We start from the raw sequence: 17235 nt of genomic DNA, 5'->3' as shown, positions 1-17235 counted from the left end.
TGCACGCTCATGAAATGTTGCAATATGAAGTAAAACCACATTCAGTCAGTTCTAATACAGTGTTCAGTCACTGTTGGTGCTCCCTTTCCTTTACCTTCAGAAACAAAACATGAATCAGCTCTCTGGTAAGTTGACATGTTCCTGAGTTTTTCTGTTGCTCTTGTCTTGAAGAGAAACACTATACAGTATTCAATAATTAAAAGCATTAAGGAAAGCATCTTCACATTCTCTTTAGAGTTCGCACACCCACTGTTAAAGCATAATAAATTAGTAAAACAGATGTCTTCAAATAATTCTCCAAAGCTTATACAAATGATCAACGATCTTTTTAATTTTTTTCTCTTTTCCTATTCTGACCACAAACACTGAATTTCTTTATCCATTGCCAATTGCTCAGGTCTTCGAAGAGGGCTTCTACCTTTCCTTGTTAGTATTTAAATGGAAGAAATGTTTCAGCCCTTGACATTGCAACACTTCCTGGTACCCATCCTCTGAAAGAAACATGGATCCCCATGCTTGGTGCTTTGGGTCCATCCACCGTGTAAAGGATGAGCCAAAATGCCCAGAACTGGCATGTCTAGTGTCTTGGCACTTGGCAGGAACTGGGGCATGTACTTATGCTAGTTGGTAGGAGGTATCAAGAAGTGTGTTCACTTCTGCTGTGCTGTTGCTGTTTCGATTCTTTTACTGCTTACTTAAATATGCAATATAAGGGAAAACCCAGAGGCAGCATAACAGAGTAGACCTAGTTCTGATCACATCACACAGGTTGCCAAGCAGATGTGGGGTCTCCTCCTTGGAGACCTTCAGAAGCCACCTGGCTTGGGCCTCCTGCTCTGCATGTCCCTGCTGGAGCTGGGGTGGGCCAGATGGCCAAGAGAGCCCTTCCAGTCTCAGCCATCCTGATGTTCTGGTGTTCTGTTTTTGTGCTTGTCTGCTTGTGCCAGTGAGTGTATCGCACCACTGCATTTTGTGCAGAACACTTGTAACAGAAAAAAGTCCTTTGAGCATACACACTTGGGAGTGCAATGCTCAGAGCCTGACAATCTCTTACATCATCTCTTCTTGTGTGTTAGAGGCCAAAATGCCTACAGCAGGATGCTGGTGACTGCATTTGATCTAAGTTCAAAATCCAGTGCAGAAAATTGTTCTTAGCAAAATCCCATTAGGTGTGTAAATCCACTTCCATTTTCTCATTCATTCTGAAAAGTACCGCCTTTGCGTATGCCTTAAACTGTCCCAGGTGACTTATCTCAGCCTCTGCCCTGTTCAAGCTGGACTGCAACAAGAACTAGAAAATCCTCTGTATGGGTCTTCAGAATGTGTCTGGCAGGGAGCTGAGCCAAGTACATGGGCTTCTCTCCGAGGTCAGTAAGGCTACATTTATTACAATCCTGCTAATAAAGTTGGTGCTTGTGATGCCACTAATGCTTCATGCAAGCAAAATGATCAGAGTATCTGCCTGGGACACAGAGAAAATATTACAATACTTATTTTCCATATCCCAGAGGAAATTCATCAGTGAAATTTGGGTGGAAGTCCAGATCAAGACTGTGAAAAAATTTTGCCATCATCCTAGGTCAATTTTTGTCACCTCGATTCCAGTCTTCTGGCTAGCAGTTGCTGCAATTACTGGATAAAGAGACAGGGAAAATCTTGTTGTAATTGAGAGCTGTGACAGTGATCTGTTTCTTTTCATCAGACTAAATTAGAAGTTAATGGATAGCTTGGAATAAGATATGGCATTCTGAGATAAAAATATGATGTATTTTGGGGAAACAGATTTCCATTAAAGGTGTCCTGAATTACAAAAATTCATCGAATTGTCAGGGCATTTGGGATGATACTTCTCTAGGAAAGGAGTACACCTTAGTTTTGGTGTCTGCCCATAAACATGTTTCTTTATACCAAAGCGCAGTGTTCTAATCACAAAATCACACACACACACACACAAAAAAAAAAAAAAAGAAAAAGGATGAAGTGTCTCTCTCCTAAACAGCTGATTCCCTCTGAGAAAGAACAGGCTGAGATGTGAATCGATTTGGCTAGAAAAGGCGTTTGATACTGTTTTTCCAGTAGGCTGGCTAGGCGCTCTAAACACATTCCCTGAGGTTGACTTCATTTTCTTAGCCTAGGAACCAAATGATCTGAAGGAAGACCACCATGTCTTACTCTGAGTAGAGCTCAAAAAAAGAAAAAAAAAAAAAAGAAAAAAAGAAAAAGAAAAAAAGAAAAAAAAGAAAAAACAGCAAAAACCCAGCACCTTCCAGACCATGGAGTTTGAGGGTTTTAAAGTTTGTTCTCCAAAAGTGAGTTCATGCAACAGGTAACCATTATCAGACTCAATTATTTTGGACAGAAAGTTCGAGATTAGTCATTTCCAAAGAGCCTGTTACGTGATAAAAAGTTTTTACTGTCCATAAAGTTAAATTGACTACACAGTTTGAAAGTGGAATTCCAACTATAATAAACTGAGTTCGTTGTCATGGAAAGTAAGTATTGAAAGTGGACAAGAACTAAAAGGACTTGAATTAATAAACATAGAGGGGTTTGTTTTTTTGCAATTACTCATTTCTCTCTGGCTAACTCTCTATCCTCTTGTAGTTATCAGGTTCAAATTATGAAACAGCTACAAGATAAATATGATAGCTACAAGAAAGTTCCTTTTGCCTGATCATTCTCCCAGTCCCACATTCAGTTTTAATACTTTTCTAGAATTTCTTTTTATTTTGTTGTTGTTTGTTTGTTTGTTTAGTAATCCTGTCTTCCACCACTTCTGTTGTTTACTTGTACTATAATTTTATAAAGTTTGTTGAAACAAAATGCATAACTGTTCAAACATCTCTGATCTTCTGTAAACAAGAATGTTGCCCCATCTTCTGAAGAAAAATCTGTAGCTCCTTTTCTGAATATCTGCAAAACTAGAAACCTCAGTGTATAAAGCTGATGCAACTCAAAATACTGGACTGACCGTACATGTATTTGAAATCTGTGTATGTGTGGGGCCAGTGTGATATCAGGAAGCTTAGGATCTCCCAGAGGAGTGGAAAAGCTGTGGGTTGAAGACACCAATGTTAGTGCTTGGGACAGAGTAGATCTCCACAGAATTACAGAGTGTTCAGCATAAGGCTCATATCTTGTAGTTTCAGCACCTAATACATTTGGTAGCTATTGACATTACTGACTGGGAATCATACTATGGACAAGCTATTATTGACTAAGTGGTCCGTCAAATATCAGAGGAACAGGAGTCTTAGCATCAGCCTTACTGGAATGTTAGCTTTTCTCATGTATTTGACCAGGGTAGTAAGCAGTGTATGAAAACAGTTTCTTCAAGTCTGCTTTCATTACTAAGTTTAATGTTAGAGTCTGGTAAACCAGTGATGTGAATGAGATGGTGCAGGTGGTTCAGTGGTCCCATTGTAAGCTATATTCATCCTTCAAAGGACTTTTGCTTTCAATCCTCATTTACCTTACAGTTTATTAAAAGGAGCCCATCTCACTGCTCTGTCACCTGGAAGCTGCACATTTTCACCCTTGCTAATGCACATACCCTTGCTCTCCAGGTAGCGATGTTCATGCTGCAGCTGGGCCACGCCACCTTCTTGTTAACAGAACCAGTGATCAGTGCAATGACCACAGGAGCTGCGACGCACGTTGTGACTTCACAAGTGAAGTACTTGCTGGGAATGAAAATGCCGTACATATCAGGACCGCTAGGATTTTTTCATGTGAGTCCAGTAAAAGAGATGGGTTATTTCATTAGCTTAACCTTTTCTTAAATCATGATACATTTTAAAAAGTTATATATATGTGAAGAATTTGTGAAGTATGTGTGAGAAAGAACTGATGTAATACCAAAATCTTCGTTTTACTATTTCTTTTCGTAGAAACAGATTAGGAAAACTTGATGAAGAATTAGCAAGACTGGGTCTTATTTTGAAAAGATAAGGAAACTACATTTTCAGTAGATGTGTATTACAGCATCAGTAATTCTCTTCATTATCTTTAGCAATGAGACATTCATCATCTACTAAAATATTTGTTAATTCTTCAAAAGCTTTTTCATAAATACTTCTTAATGTAAGCAGCCATCTGTTTTTTCTTTCTTTATTTCTTTCTTTTTTTAAGTAGGTTTTCCAAGGAGGCTGTACTTACATATGGGCATATTAGTATCTTGTAGAATTGACAGTGTTAAGTACAACAGCCAGGAAATAATCAAAACACACATTATGAGCAATAATAAAGAACAGCAGTGATAGAAGGAAATATTTCCATGTTGGTGTGTTGATGATATCATAAATGAGGTAATACAAATGCTTTGAAAGAAATCTGTTCCCTTATCCCTTGTATATTTTAATGCATATGAAAAAGTTCTTTGCCTTTCACTTCAGTTTTGAAATCAACCCTCTTTGAGCATTTTCCAGAATAAAAAATCTTGATAGGTTTTTTTTAAGGTTTTCAATTGCTCTGTAGAATTGCGTAAAAAACAAATAAATAAACAAAAAACCCTCTGTACAATTTAAAATAATAACAAACAAGGAAGCCTCTACATTTAGAAAGAACAATTTTACCATACATATACTTCAGAATGTTTCTGGTGTCTGTTTAGACTTGTGGATTGCTTCAAGAAACTCCGATATTTCAGTCCCCAGCAGTGAATTAGACACTGTGTCTCTTGATATGTTTTTTGCTCCAAATTCATGAAACAAGGGAGTAGGTTTTTGCTTACTTTTTGTTTTCTTTCTTCAAACCACCTCCCACCCACAAATCCCATTGTTATGTTTTAGACAGCCTTTGGGTTGAGAAAGCGAGAGTAAGGATGTTTAATAAAGTGTAACGGGAGGGTTGAAAGTAGAGCAAGCCATTGAAATGCATTCTTTTACAGCAAGTGAGATCACAATTAAATATGTAAAAATGAGCTTTGTGTATGGAGAATGAATATATTACATCTGCATCAAGCATGTGGGATTTTTGTGTTTACACATAGCTTGTGTAATGTATTACATTTCATTTTCCCTGTGTATGGTTTGTAAGACTGCAACTGTGCTGCACGTTGCAGAATCAGTGGAGATTTTACAAATGGCAATGGCTGGATGAAGGTGAGAAGGAAAATGATGAGGGAGGGCTGCATGTGAAATCTGATGTTCACAAGGGGCAATGAGAAAACTATCATTAAGTTTTACTGAAAACAGAAAGCCATATCTGCATTTGCCCTTTATCCTTCCACAAGTTTCTATGGAATGCAGTGCTAAAAAGTGAACTCCTGCAATGTAAGAAGCCTACTTTGCAAAATTGGATCTTTTGTGGTTACGTTGCAAGTTGGTTGCAAAATCCTTGTGGTTGTGCTGCAAGTTGGCCGAGAAAGTCTTCATGTTCACACTAATCCACTACCAGTCTTTTGCCTTTCTTCTCTTATTCTTTTTCTATTCTTTCCCTGTCCAGCTCACAGTAATTGCCTGCATGATTTTCCCATACAATGTGTTGTATTTCTTAAAAATAATAATAATAATAAAAAAGAGGCATTTTTTAAAATGTAACAAGGTCACCTACTCTCAGACAGAACCAGGCATTTTAACACAAGTGTTGCTTTTCTTTTTCTTATTTTATTTGCTTCAGTTTCCATACTCATTTTTAAAGCTAATCTTTTGGATTTTCACATATGCAGTTTAAAAAAAGAAGTCAGGATTTCATTAATCTACCAGAATGCACATTCCTTCTCGAGTATAAACCATGACAGTGTGCACTATTACCATTTAATATTATGTGAAAATTGGGTGAAATTCAAAGCAGTTAATTTCCCACGAAAACAGAGACATTATGTGTGTATATATGTGAACAAAGTTACAAAGTTGCTTTTTTTTTACTTATTTTCAAATTTACATCAAGTCACTCATCTAACTGCATCACTTCAATTAAAATTCTTTGCATGAAAATAACAATAAAATAAAGAGACAATCAACTAAATATATTACTGTATTGTAAAAATTTTGTTAGCTATACAATGACACAAAATATTCTCTACATTGCAATATCACACTAAATTCTACTACAGATTCTAAATTACTTCAATGTGTGTGTCATTAAGATGTATAAAATACTGAATTCCTAGTGATTTTTGTGATAAAAACATCTGCAAATATTTCTTCTGAATCAGATTACAATTGTAACTTGAGTTTTAGGTGCTTATATTTAGCGCTCACACTTTTATGTTGGATGAGCACAGGAATCTAACGGACAGTATGAAATCTGAACTGAAGAGTGCAGATTGATGGCTTTAGTACACATTAACCACATGCAGGTTTTTCCTCTGAAGAAACAGTGAGTGGTCTGTGAAATGCTCTGCTTGCTTTGCTGATATCATCGTGAAGTGTGTTTTTAGGGCTTCAGGGAACGATTACCAGGGAATAGTCAGTGGTAGCTCTGGAGTCTGATGTGGTAATTGGTGTAATATTTATACATATTACTGCCAGATTTGTTTCAGTTTATTACAGACACTGATATTTCTGATATCTTTTTTAGAAATGCCACATTTTGGGGATATGGCTGTTTGTTGTTAGCTCTGAAGTATTGATTTTTTTATTCGCTGATGTAGAGTACATATTGAAGGGTAGGGCTTAGAGAGAAACATCAAATAATACTGCAAGCTGTTCAAGTAAAATGTTTGTGGGAGTCTGATAAAGGTATGAAAAAACTTTAACTCAAGAGTGATGCATCCCAACAAAGAGGAAGTCAGGCAAAAATGCCAGAATGCTTGAATGGATGTACAAGAAGATCCTGGCCACACTTTACACAAAAAAGAAACCTACAGAGGATATAAGCAAGGACAGTTAACCTTGGTGGAGTACGGAGACATTGCCTGAGCAGTCAGTGATCGAGTAGGGAAGGTTAAAGCCCAGATGCAATTGAATCTGGCTAGGGAAGTCAGAGGCACCAAGAATGGCTGACACACGAGTATATTAGTGACAAAAAGAAGACTAAGGGAAATGTGGTCCCTATGTTGAATGAAAAGGGAGACCTTGTTACTGTGAGCAGTGAAAAGGCCAAGCTACTGAATGCATTCTTTGCCTCAGTCTTTACCAGTAATTCAGGCCTTCAGAAATCCCATGTCCCTGAGGCCAGGCTGAAAGACTGGTGCATCGAATATGTAATCTTGGTGGAATAGAATCAGGTCAGAGATTATTTAAGAAAATTGGGCATTTGTAAGTCCATTCGCCCTGTTGGGAGTGCTGAGGGATCTGGCAAATGAGACTGTGAGTCCACTGTATATAATCTTGATGAATGCAAAGGGGAGAAGTGCCTGAAGGCTGGAGGAAACCAAATAGACTGAGGCCCATGTCAGCTGCAGCTGTCCTGGCATTCTGAGATGTTATGAAAGCTCTAGAAGCTTGGGCTAGACATTAATAAAAATAAAAGGAATCTTCCTTTTATTTAATTTGTAAAGAGAGATGTTCTAAAAGCTTGTGCACATTTCTTAGTAATCTTTCATTAAAATTATATTTATTCACCCTGCATTAGATCTCAGTTTTTCTAAGCAAAAAAAATTAAATTAAACAAAAAATACATAGATAGCTAAAGCTGACAGTGCTCATTAGGAAAATAAAAAATAAAAACCAAGCAAATGAACAAAAAAAACCAACGTCACTTTGACAATTAAGAATCATTCTATTTTCTTACCACTTTATCTTTGATATAGCTCAACCTTCCCTATGTTTGTGGGTGCAGTTTGCAATGTAGTTTTTCTAGATTGCCTTCCTTTGCCCTAATTAATCACAGCTTCTGCTGGGTACCAAGCCAAGGCCTGTGCTCTCTTGACAATGCATGCTTGGAAGATTATGTGTATGCGGATTATTTGCAAGCCACATTAAGACATAGTTCACATTGTCTGATGACAGTGGGGAAATACGTGAATAAAAATTGGGTTGATTACCATATTCATTACATAGGTATATCACGTTATTTAATAAGTTGTTTTTAAAATGTTTTTCAGGGGTTCTGACAAATGTTTGTGCTGGGTTATGCCATTCATCCTTAATCAAAAACCCATGGCCTATATTTCAATGGAAAGGACTTCCCTTTATGAGAAAAATTACATTTCTTCTGTTTTTCCATCACCATTTTTAGAGTTTTATATTATATTTTCAGTTTTTCACCCCTTATAGATTATAAAGATCATCTTAGAAGTAGTAAGAGAGGAAAAATCAGAAGCCATTAATAATATACTCATGCAAAAAAAGCATAATCTCTTCAATGAGTGACAGAATCAGAACAGGGAAAAAATTATCATCACATTGACTGTCTTTCTTCTAGAACAGTGCTCTTTCTCAAGATAATTTATCTATTCTTTTTCCCTTCCTAATATAAATGTATGCATTTAAGCTCCAAACTGTCAAACTTTGTTAGTATTATGCATTTATTTGGAAATAGGCTCTGTGAGGCAGAGGATTATTAATATCTACTTTGATAAAATTACAAGCATGACTTTTCATTTATTGTATTGACCTTAGAATCCATAGAATCATGGAATCCTTGAAGTCAGAGGGGACCTTTAAAAACCATCTAGTCCAGCTCCTCTGCAATAAATGGAGAGACATCCACAGCTAGATCAGGTTGCTCAGAGCCTGGTCCACCCTGGTACCTGGGATCTTAGTTGTTGCTAGGAAAAAACAACATTTACTTATATTTTATTTCAAGCGTAAGTTCCCTGATTTTATTATCCTTCATGCTGTGGTTTTAAGGGAAGTTACTTGTGAAGCAGCCTGAAACTACAGCCTAGATTTTAACTTCTTTTTTCTATACAGTTTATATTTTGGGCTATGCAAATGTTCCTAAAATCTTAATGCAGAATTTAAATGTTTAAGCCTACCTTGCTTTTTCTCCACCTTGCATCTTTATAAAGCATGTGCATTACTTTCATTTTCATGCTTCTTTGTTCCTCTAAGCAGTGGACTTATTTTGCAGCTTTCAACTTAAAACTTCATGCTAGAGACAGAAACAGAGCTGAGTAGATAGCCTTAGTCATTTAAATAGTCAACAGTGCCTACACACAAAGCATGACAGGCAATTAGTGTGTGCAGCATCTGGACCTGATCAAAACATGCGTCATGGAGCACTGTTAGTGAAATGGCCATGAGCAATCAACAGGGACATTGAATGTATCTTGCTCTGTGCAAAATATTTGGATGGACTCCCCAGAGTGCTGGAGAGGTGGCCCTGAAAAGAACAATCATCTGGGAAGTTTCCTCTTGCTTCCCGTCCTAGCCTCTATTGCATCTTTCTTTCCTTTTTCTTTTTTCTTCCACTCTCTCCTTCTCTTTCCCTTCTTTCTGTCTCTTTACTTCTTTCCTCATACCTCACATTTGCCATTAGTGTTGGTGGATGTCATGTGCTGTAGGCACCAATAATGCATCTTTGTGCAAATTTCTCTCAATGTTTTTGTGCTTAATTCACTGAATTTAATAAAACAGGGAAGGAAAGGACATATATCAGATTTACTGGAATTTTCTTGCTTCTACAATCAATAGAAATGTATAAATTATTGATGACAGATCTCTTGGAGTACTGATCCAGCTCACCCAGATAATTCAGACATTTGAAGTGTAGAAAATACAATACCATGTGACCTGGAATTACGTATTGTGTAATTTGTGAATATAATCTGTTGTTCATCTCAATCACTGCAGATTTATGCCTACGTATTTGAGAATATCAGATCGGTTCAGCTAGAGGCTTTACTTCTCTCCTTGCTGAGCATTGTGGTGCTTGTTCTTGTTAAGGAATTGAATGAGAAATTTCAGAGAAACATAAAAATTGTTCTTCCTATCGATCTAGTTTTGGTAAGTAGGAAGCCAAATATTAGACTTTTTGCTTTATAGAGTTTTTAGTGGCTCAACTAATTCCCTGAATTTTTCTATGTTTTCTGTAGTTACTCACACCTGCCACTTATTAAATGAATGGCTAATTTTCATGGCTGTATATTAAATGCAATAACAAGAAAGAGTTTGGCTAAATAATTAAGAAAGAAGTGACATATGTTCCCAATTTTTATAATATTTTTATTACTTTTTTGCATAATTACAAGAACATGAGGTCTAGAATGTTAAACTGTAAGAAGCTTAATGTAGGAAATGAAAAGTAACTGATATAACTCCAGGCAAGCATTGTGCTGAGTAGTTCTTACTTAGATATTGCATATTATTTATCTGCAGCAAAGTTAAATACCTAAGTTATTGCTTTCTATAAGTTTACTTACAGTTTTCCTTTCATATAGCATAGACCGAATTGAAATTCTCTGTTGTACAGTAAATCTCAACTTTAAGGATTAAACTATGGTAAAATAACCAGCTCTAGGACAGAAGTTTTTGTTTTGTTCTAGACCAGTAAAAGAAAATTTAGCAACAATAACAAAAGGCTTATTTCAGAGTGGATCATCGTGAATACTTTTTTTGTTGTTGCTATTGAAAAAAAACTGTTTACAAAAGAACCATTTTTCTTGTATAAAATGCTGGAAAATGAGATTCTGCTCTCTGCTCTGTGATCTGTTTGTGCATTGCCCATTAAAAAATACTGGATAAAACACAGCAAGCCAAGCATGATGTACTACAGCATGTTCCTATTCTGGGATTTCTGTGGTCAGCTCACAGAAGTATGGGAAATGAGCTTGAACCACCTCAAGGCCAAACTTTCCAATCTCTCAGCAAGGTTTATATCTGCTGAAACATAAATTGAGAGGTAACCACATCTTCTTCTGCTGGGTTGTATGCTGAAGTCGATATTGCCACTTGGGATCAGAGAGCATGAGCTGAACCGCACACTCTGGCGCACCTCAGTTATGGTAACAGTTTTGAATTACTTTAAGCTGTGAATGGCAGTGGTTTGAGCCATGTGCTGCACAGGGGCAGTTTGATGAAGACTGGCAAATGGCTTTTCAGATTGATTTTATTACCAGTGAGCATCTAAATTCCTCTGTCATAGTCTTTCCTCAGACATGCTTTCTAAAACTGTTATTGTGTCCAGACCATTTCTTTTGCCTCACTTCCAGATTTACTATAATTTTAGTTATAATACTTCCCTGTCTTACTGTATTAGTGTAAAGACACATGCATGAACGCTGTCATATTCTCAGCTCTGGTGGTAACGTGGACTATATGAGAACCTGAAAGCAATAGAAACATAATGTATTTTTTCTATATTGAATCAAATAGATAATTGCTACATCCATTGCCTGCTGCTATGCCGATATGGAATACGTCTACGGGCTAGAAGTTGTGGGGCATATTCCTCAAGGGTAATATGGTTTTTATTAGTTTGTGGCTTCTCAATATGCTTAGATCTATGAACAGCTTGTGAGGAGGTCAGAGTAGTTTTTTGGAGTAAGAAATAGCAAAGTCTATCATTTTCATTCATGACCTTCTCGAATACTCTCTCACAATTCAATCTCACACTAACAAGGTGTATTGATGTAGTCTTAAAAATGCAGACTTTTTTGTACATTTTCATAGGTATCTCATTACTTTATGCAGTAAGGTAGCTACTGTATACCTGATGATGGCTAATGGATGTATGTCAGGAGGGCAATCTACTAGATTACTGCTACCTGTGTTTTGTGTAAGAGAGGACTGCAGTGAGATAAACCTGTAGATTGCACCAATGAGTTCTTCTTTACTCATTTATACGGTAATTTTAGAAAATGTGGTTTCTGAAGAGAAGGATTTAGCTATAGAAGAGCATTCTGACTATGGGCAATGATACATTTTCCTCCATGAGTTTGAAAAGAAGGAAAAAGATATTCAGTATAATTAGCTGTGAAAACAATTAGATTAGGTGTTAGGGAGAATGTTCATACTCCAAGGGCTGGTAAGGAACAGCACAGCTGTTCTATAATCTCCCTCTTGGAGATTGTGGGGTTTCCCTAAGTTTCACAGGGCAAGCTCTGAATGCATGTGTGGCAGATTGCACTTATGTAAAATAAAGGAAGTTGCTGAGGAAGAAAATTATTTTTAACTCTTTGGGTATGCTATTACAGGCTACGTGTTTCTGAGGCTGAAACAACGTTATTGTACTCCTTCTGATATGCATTATGGGCAGTTAAATTGTACTGATATAGCTTTAATCAGAAGCTTATTTTCTGTCTAACCTCACATACCAAGATTCTTTAGTGTTGAAAAATATAAGCAGAAAGCTGGATCCCTCCCACATATCTTTAGTGCTCGCTCACCTGAGATATCTAACTGCCTTGTCAGTGGAGATCATTAGAAACTTTAGGTGTTCTGAGATCTGAGGGGACATAATTTGCTCTCAGAAGAGTCTGACATCTTTTTGAAGAGTACAGAGATAGTTTGGTGTGATTCGGTTCTTAACTGCGGGGTTTTATAGCATTAGAAAATCGCCATTAGATGGAGTAAGTTTCCATACTGAATGCTGATGATGAGATGCTGAATACTAATACTGTTCCAATTAATCTAAAATTTAATAAATGTCTTAAGTATTAAACAAAATTAACCATGCATGCAAAGACTGTTTCTCTTCTATTGTCAAGAATAACAGAAGTATTGAGGCTATCTTTATTTTTTACAGGCTGCCACCACCAAAACTGCCATCCATGAATGTCCTATCTGAGGTAGTCACAGAAGCTTTTGGGGTAGCACTGGTTGGTTATGTAGCATCACTAGCTCTAGCCCAAAGCTCTGCTAAAAAATTTAATTACACTGTGGATGATAACCAGGTAAAGTTCTTTCTCTTTACTTAAGGAGACCAGAAGGTCAGTAAGCTATAAAACTCATTTACCATTTTGGAGAAGTGTTATGGATGAAAGCCCTGTAAGCATAAATTCTGCATGACATCCTGAGGCCTTCCAATGATTACTGTGGAACTCATATCTAGTCCAAATCAGCTCTGTAGAATATCCTATTTGGATGAGCTACACTTTTTGAGGAAATGCATCCTTCAAGGATAATCTCATAATGCTGCATTTCATGCAGACTGTAGCTAATTTAGGTGTTAATGTGTCTTCCCAGTGTTTCAAGGTGTGACAGCTTCTCTTCTGGCAGCTGAGATCTTAAAGGCCAGCTAAGATTTTAAACCAGTGATTGATTAAAAGAAAGAAATAAATTAGGTACTTACTGCCCTAGGAAATATCTGATGTTATAAAATAAGATTATTCAATGAAGGAGTCTCATCTGAAATTAAGGTTTGTTTATATAAAAGATGCAGGATGATTTCAGAGAGCACTGCTAAATTTGCAGCCACAGGAGCTCTCTGTTTAGAGTTCCACTCTGCAGTATGCTAGCTTAAATAAAAGTGGGATGATTTCTTCCTGCGCTACCTCATTACTGCTCATGGTGGGTAGGCAACTTCAAGGCAAGTGGGAATCCATGGAGTCAATAGTTCAAACACTGGTAAGAAACACTCCTAACTGGCAATTAATGCTATATGATGAGAATTCTGTTCCCAACTTCCTGTTAAATCATTTGGGATAGATGACATAATGTTGTATGAAGAGCAGTTGGTTTTGCAGATGAAGACCTATCTGAACATCCCATCTAGACAGATTGGCCTTGCTACATCAGCGCGTATCTTTTGCAACTCTCGCTACCATTTGAAAATAAGGCAACAATATTCTTATCTATTCAGGTGTCTAAAAATTATTCTGAAATGAATACATTATGCCCTGATTTTCTGTTGGTGCTGAAGAGCAACGTTTTCTAAGGAGCACAGCTTAATATAAGTTATGCCTTGGGACAATGTGCTGTAGTGCCTAGAGGGCACTAAACTGAGCACAGCAACCTGTGTGTCTTATGGTACTTTTGGAAAACTTGTAACTTTTACTGCTTAACTATCAAAATGGTGGAAATTATGTGTATGTCTGCAGAGGATAATGGAGCAAAGAGAAAACCTACATGAAAACAGAGCAGGCAGGGCAACATGGTGGCAAAGCTGCACTGCATTCACGAGCCAGGCACAGTTCTTTGCATGGTGTCATGTGTGTGTACAAGTCTATCTGAGGACTTCCATGGTGTTCCTCTCTGGTGCTGTGAAGACTGACTCACCATGATGTGTTTCCCTGGCTAGATATGACATCATATATGTATCAAGCACTTTGGCAGCACCAGTGTCTTTGTCACATTGCCCTCAGGGAATGGATGAGCTCCTCCCAGTGTAGAGCTGGGATACAAGGTGGCTTCCTCGGTGCATTCTTTCTTCTTCTGTACTAGTTGTTTGTACATACTTGTATTTTGCTTGTGAAAATACATAGAATGCATTTTTAATGAAAGAGAGCATGCAGATAGTGTTATTATCATACTTCACTTTCACTAATGCATATATGAAAAAAAATCAGTGGCTATCTTCTTCCAGTAGAGTCATAAGCCAGAAAAAACCTGGACACTGTCCAGATCCCACTACTTGAGCCTCTGGCCTGTTAAAAAGCAGATGTGGATCAAGATGCAGCTATTTTTGCTGAATTTTGTGTTCAAAACTCAGCAATATCATTTATTCTGTGAAAAAAATGCATCTCCTGTTTTTGGTGAATCTAGTTCAGTAGTTACTTCAAATTACTTTCAAATTACTTCTGAGTTGTGTACTGAATTTCTGAATATGTACTGGGAGATGTTTTATTATGTACATATGCTGTGTTTTTTTCCTAACAATTATGGCCATCCTCCATCTTGGCTAATATTTTCATTGAAGATTGCTTTGATGGCAAGAAGCATTGAAATGAGGCAGCAATAGGAAAAAAAAAAAAAAAAAAAAAAAAAAAAAAGACACTCATTCTTTTTAACAACTTTGCAGGAACTTTTGGCTCATGGCCTCAGCAACATGATACCTTCATTTTTCTTTTGCATACCAAGCGCGGCAGCGATGGGACGAACAGCACTGTTATATAGCACGGGCGCCAGAACACAGGTAATAGGATAGAGTGCTTTAAGTGGAAGGACACTGACCATGCTGCTCTGGACACTGGAGCTTGCTCTGATTAATCCACTGCATTCCACCATCCTGCAAAATCCCTATCAATTTTAACCATCTGCATGGAATTACGACTGTTTGGCAACAGTCTTAACAGAAAAACTAATGGTTCCACTTCTGCATTTTTACCTGTCTAATTTGATATAAACTTTGAAGTGTGGGACAGTATGGAGGTGAGGGTGTTGTGTTTTCAGATTGCAGGAAACTATGCAAGAGCCCTTTCAGTTTTGTGCAGATTTGTCAGCACTGTAACAAAAGTGCCCTCTAATGGCATCTAGTGGATTTATTGCTACAGGCTAGCCTAAAGTGTTGTATTTTTTTTTTTTTTAATAATAATTAGTGATCCTATATGATTTTCAAAAGAAAATGAATGTGATGTTAAGAGTTGCTCCTAAAAGAAACAATGTGCTAACTTCTGTTCTGTGTCTTGGTGTATTTCTTCTGACTCTCACAATGCATTCAGAGCACAAATATGGAATATAGTTTTCTCAGGATTTTTTTTGCATTCTGTTTGAAATGAAACTCAGAAGTTCCCATGGCAGTACCTCTGGAAATAGGGAATAGTAACTGAAGAAAATACTCACTGGGGTTCTGTAGTGTCGTAACCTGTCCAATCTGTGCCTGGGAGCAAGAGAAGCAGCTAACTTGGTGTGAGATGGCACCATGTGGGTGAGCACTGAACACTGCCTCTTTGTCCATACTGTGAAATTCAAGAGCCCATCAAGGCCATCCTATCGTATAAATGCTGTATCCTCAAGAGTTTGCTGCCATTGTCCTTTTATAACTCCTGCCCTTGCCTGTATAAAGGTCATTACTTATGAAAAGAACAGTAAAGGGATGTGACTGCCAAGGAAAAGCACAGTCTGTAGGTGGTGATTCTTCCCGTCTATATCCTACAATTGTTTCTCTTGCAGACACCACAATAGTAAGAAATGATACAAGGTTTTATTTCAAAACTATGCATATTAATTACTTGCTAATTAGCCTACACACTTCTCTGAACTCTGTTAATCATAATGAATAATTTATCAAGTACTCATCTTTAAAAGCATTCATATGCAAATAGTTTAGCTGCCATTTTGCTATTATCAACTTCAGATTTTTTTAGTTAGATTCAGTGTTGTACCATGTGCCCTCACCATCACTGACATTCTCTTCTATTACCTGTTCATATCTTTCCAAATTAAAGTTTTACTGCATCATGACTTTTCTAAGACAGCTAATTAACCTGAATGCATATAGGGCATCTGAGCACTTTGGCTCAGGAACATATAGACAAAGGCCCCATTCGAAAGACATTCAAGCTATAAGATGGAAAAACAAACCACCATGGCTTGAAGTCGAAGTGGGAAGTCCATGGTAAGAATAATGAATATCTGCTAGTTTTATCCAGAAGTTTCATAGTACAGCAGAATTTGCATCCACAAATTAGTGTGGTTGTGCACCAGCATTATGACAATACTCGAGATTATAATATTCTCTCACCTGTCTTCTTTGCCTATGTCTTAGAAAGCAATATATTCACTCCTGCCCATTCTTTTGGAGCTGTCTAGGCAGAATGAGCAACTAAGAAGAATAACTGTCATAGATGTTTGTCAGATCACAGACAAAAAGAAAAGCAATGACTTGCTTTGCATACACAAAAAGACATGACAGAAATATGCACAGCCTGCTTTTCTCCAAAGACCAAACTTCAGATTCAGGGAAGTAATTTATTCTTCACTGCAGGAAGACAGGAATCCAGACCCTGCCATACTGTCAAGTTTTCTATTTGAGTAGTTGGACTTGGTGATCCTGAAGGTCTTTTCCAATCTGAAAGATTCTGTGAGCTGTGATATTCTTTCTGAAAAAAGAACAGAAGTGAAGAACTATTTCATCGACTGAGCAGTGTCCTTCAAGTACAATCGACACATTGTTTTTTATGTTTTGAACAGGCAGAGAAAGGCAAAAATTCCTTGTGACTCTGCCAGCAGATTTTGCATCCCTTTTTCTGTAAAAACCCTATCTATCTCTCTTGATGGTATTTTAAAGTATGTCATGGCTCTCGTTTTCTACTCTTTCAACAACTTACTTGTTTTTATTTTTAACAACTTGTCTCTTAAAATGAAACAATTATTTTAGTGTGGAAAATTTTTATCAATATAAAAATAAACTGAGCATCTGTGTACTTACCATCAAAACCTTCTGTGAATCTGGACTGTATCTTAGCACTTATTCAATTGTCCCTAGCAGGGATTTGTTGAGATGTTGATGGTTAAGTTGGTGAGG

At 37.2% G+C, this 17235-nt stretch overlaps 1 protein-coding gene across 1 annotated transcript in view; it reads left to right on the top strand.

Annotated features, from left to right (window-relative positions):
• SLC26A7 (solute carrier family 26 member 7) overlaps positions 1-17235 on the top strand; it is a 54498-nt gene that overhangs the window by 14188 nt on the left and 23075 nt on the right. Inside the window, 5 exon segments of the mRNA XM_042840087.1 lie at positions 3567-3731; positions 9684-9836; positions 11205-11287; positions 12577-12724; positions 14791-14904. Coding sequence (XP_042696021.1) covers positions 3567-3731; positions 9684-9836; positions 11205-11287; positions 12577-12724; positions 14791-14904 — 663 coding nt within the window.

Source organism: Centrocercus urophasianus, unplaced genomic scaffold, assembly GCF_019232065.1.
Source record: "Centrocercus urophasianus isolate 14NV4802_14NV808 unplaced genomic scaffold, USGS_Curo_1.0 seq_11, whole genome shotgun sequence".
NCBI classification, from domain to species: domain Eukaryota; kingdom Metazoa; phylum Chordata; class Aves; order Galliformes; family Phasianidae; genus Centrocercus; species Centrocercus urophasianus.
The sequence above is the reverse complement of the archived record's forward strand: the minus strand, read 5'-3'. Positions and strand labels throughout refer to the sequence as shown.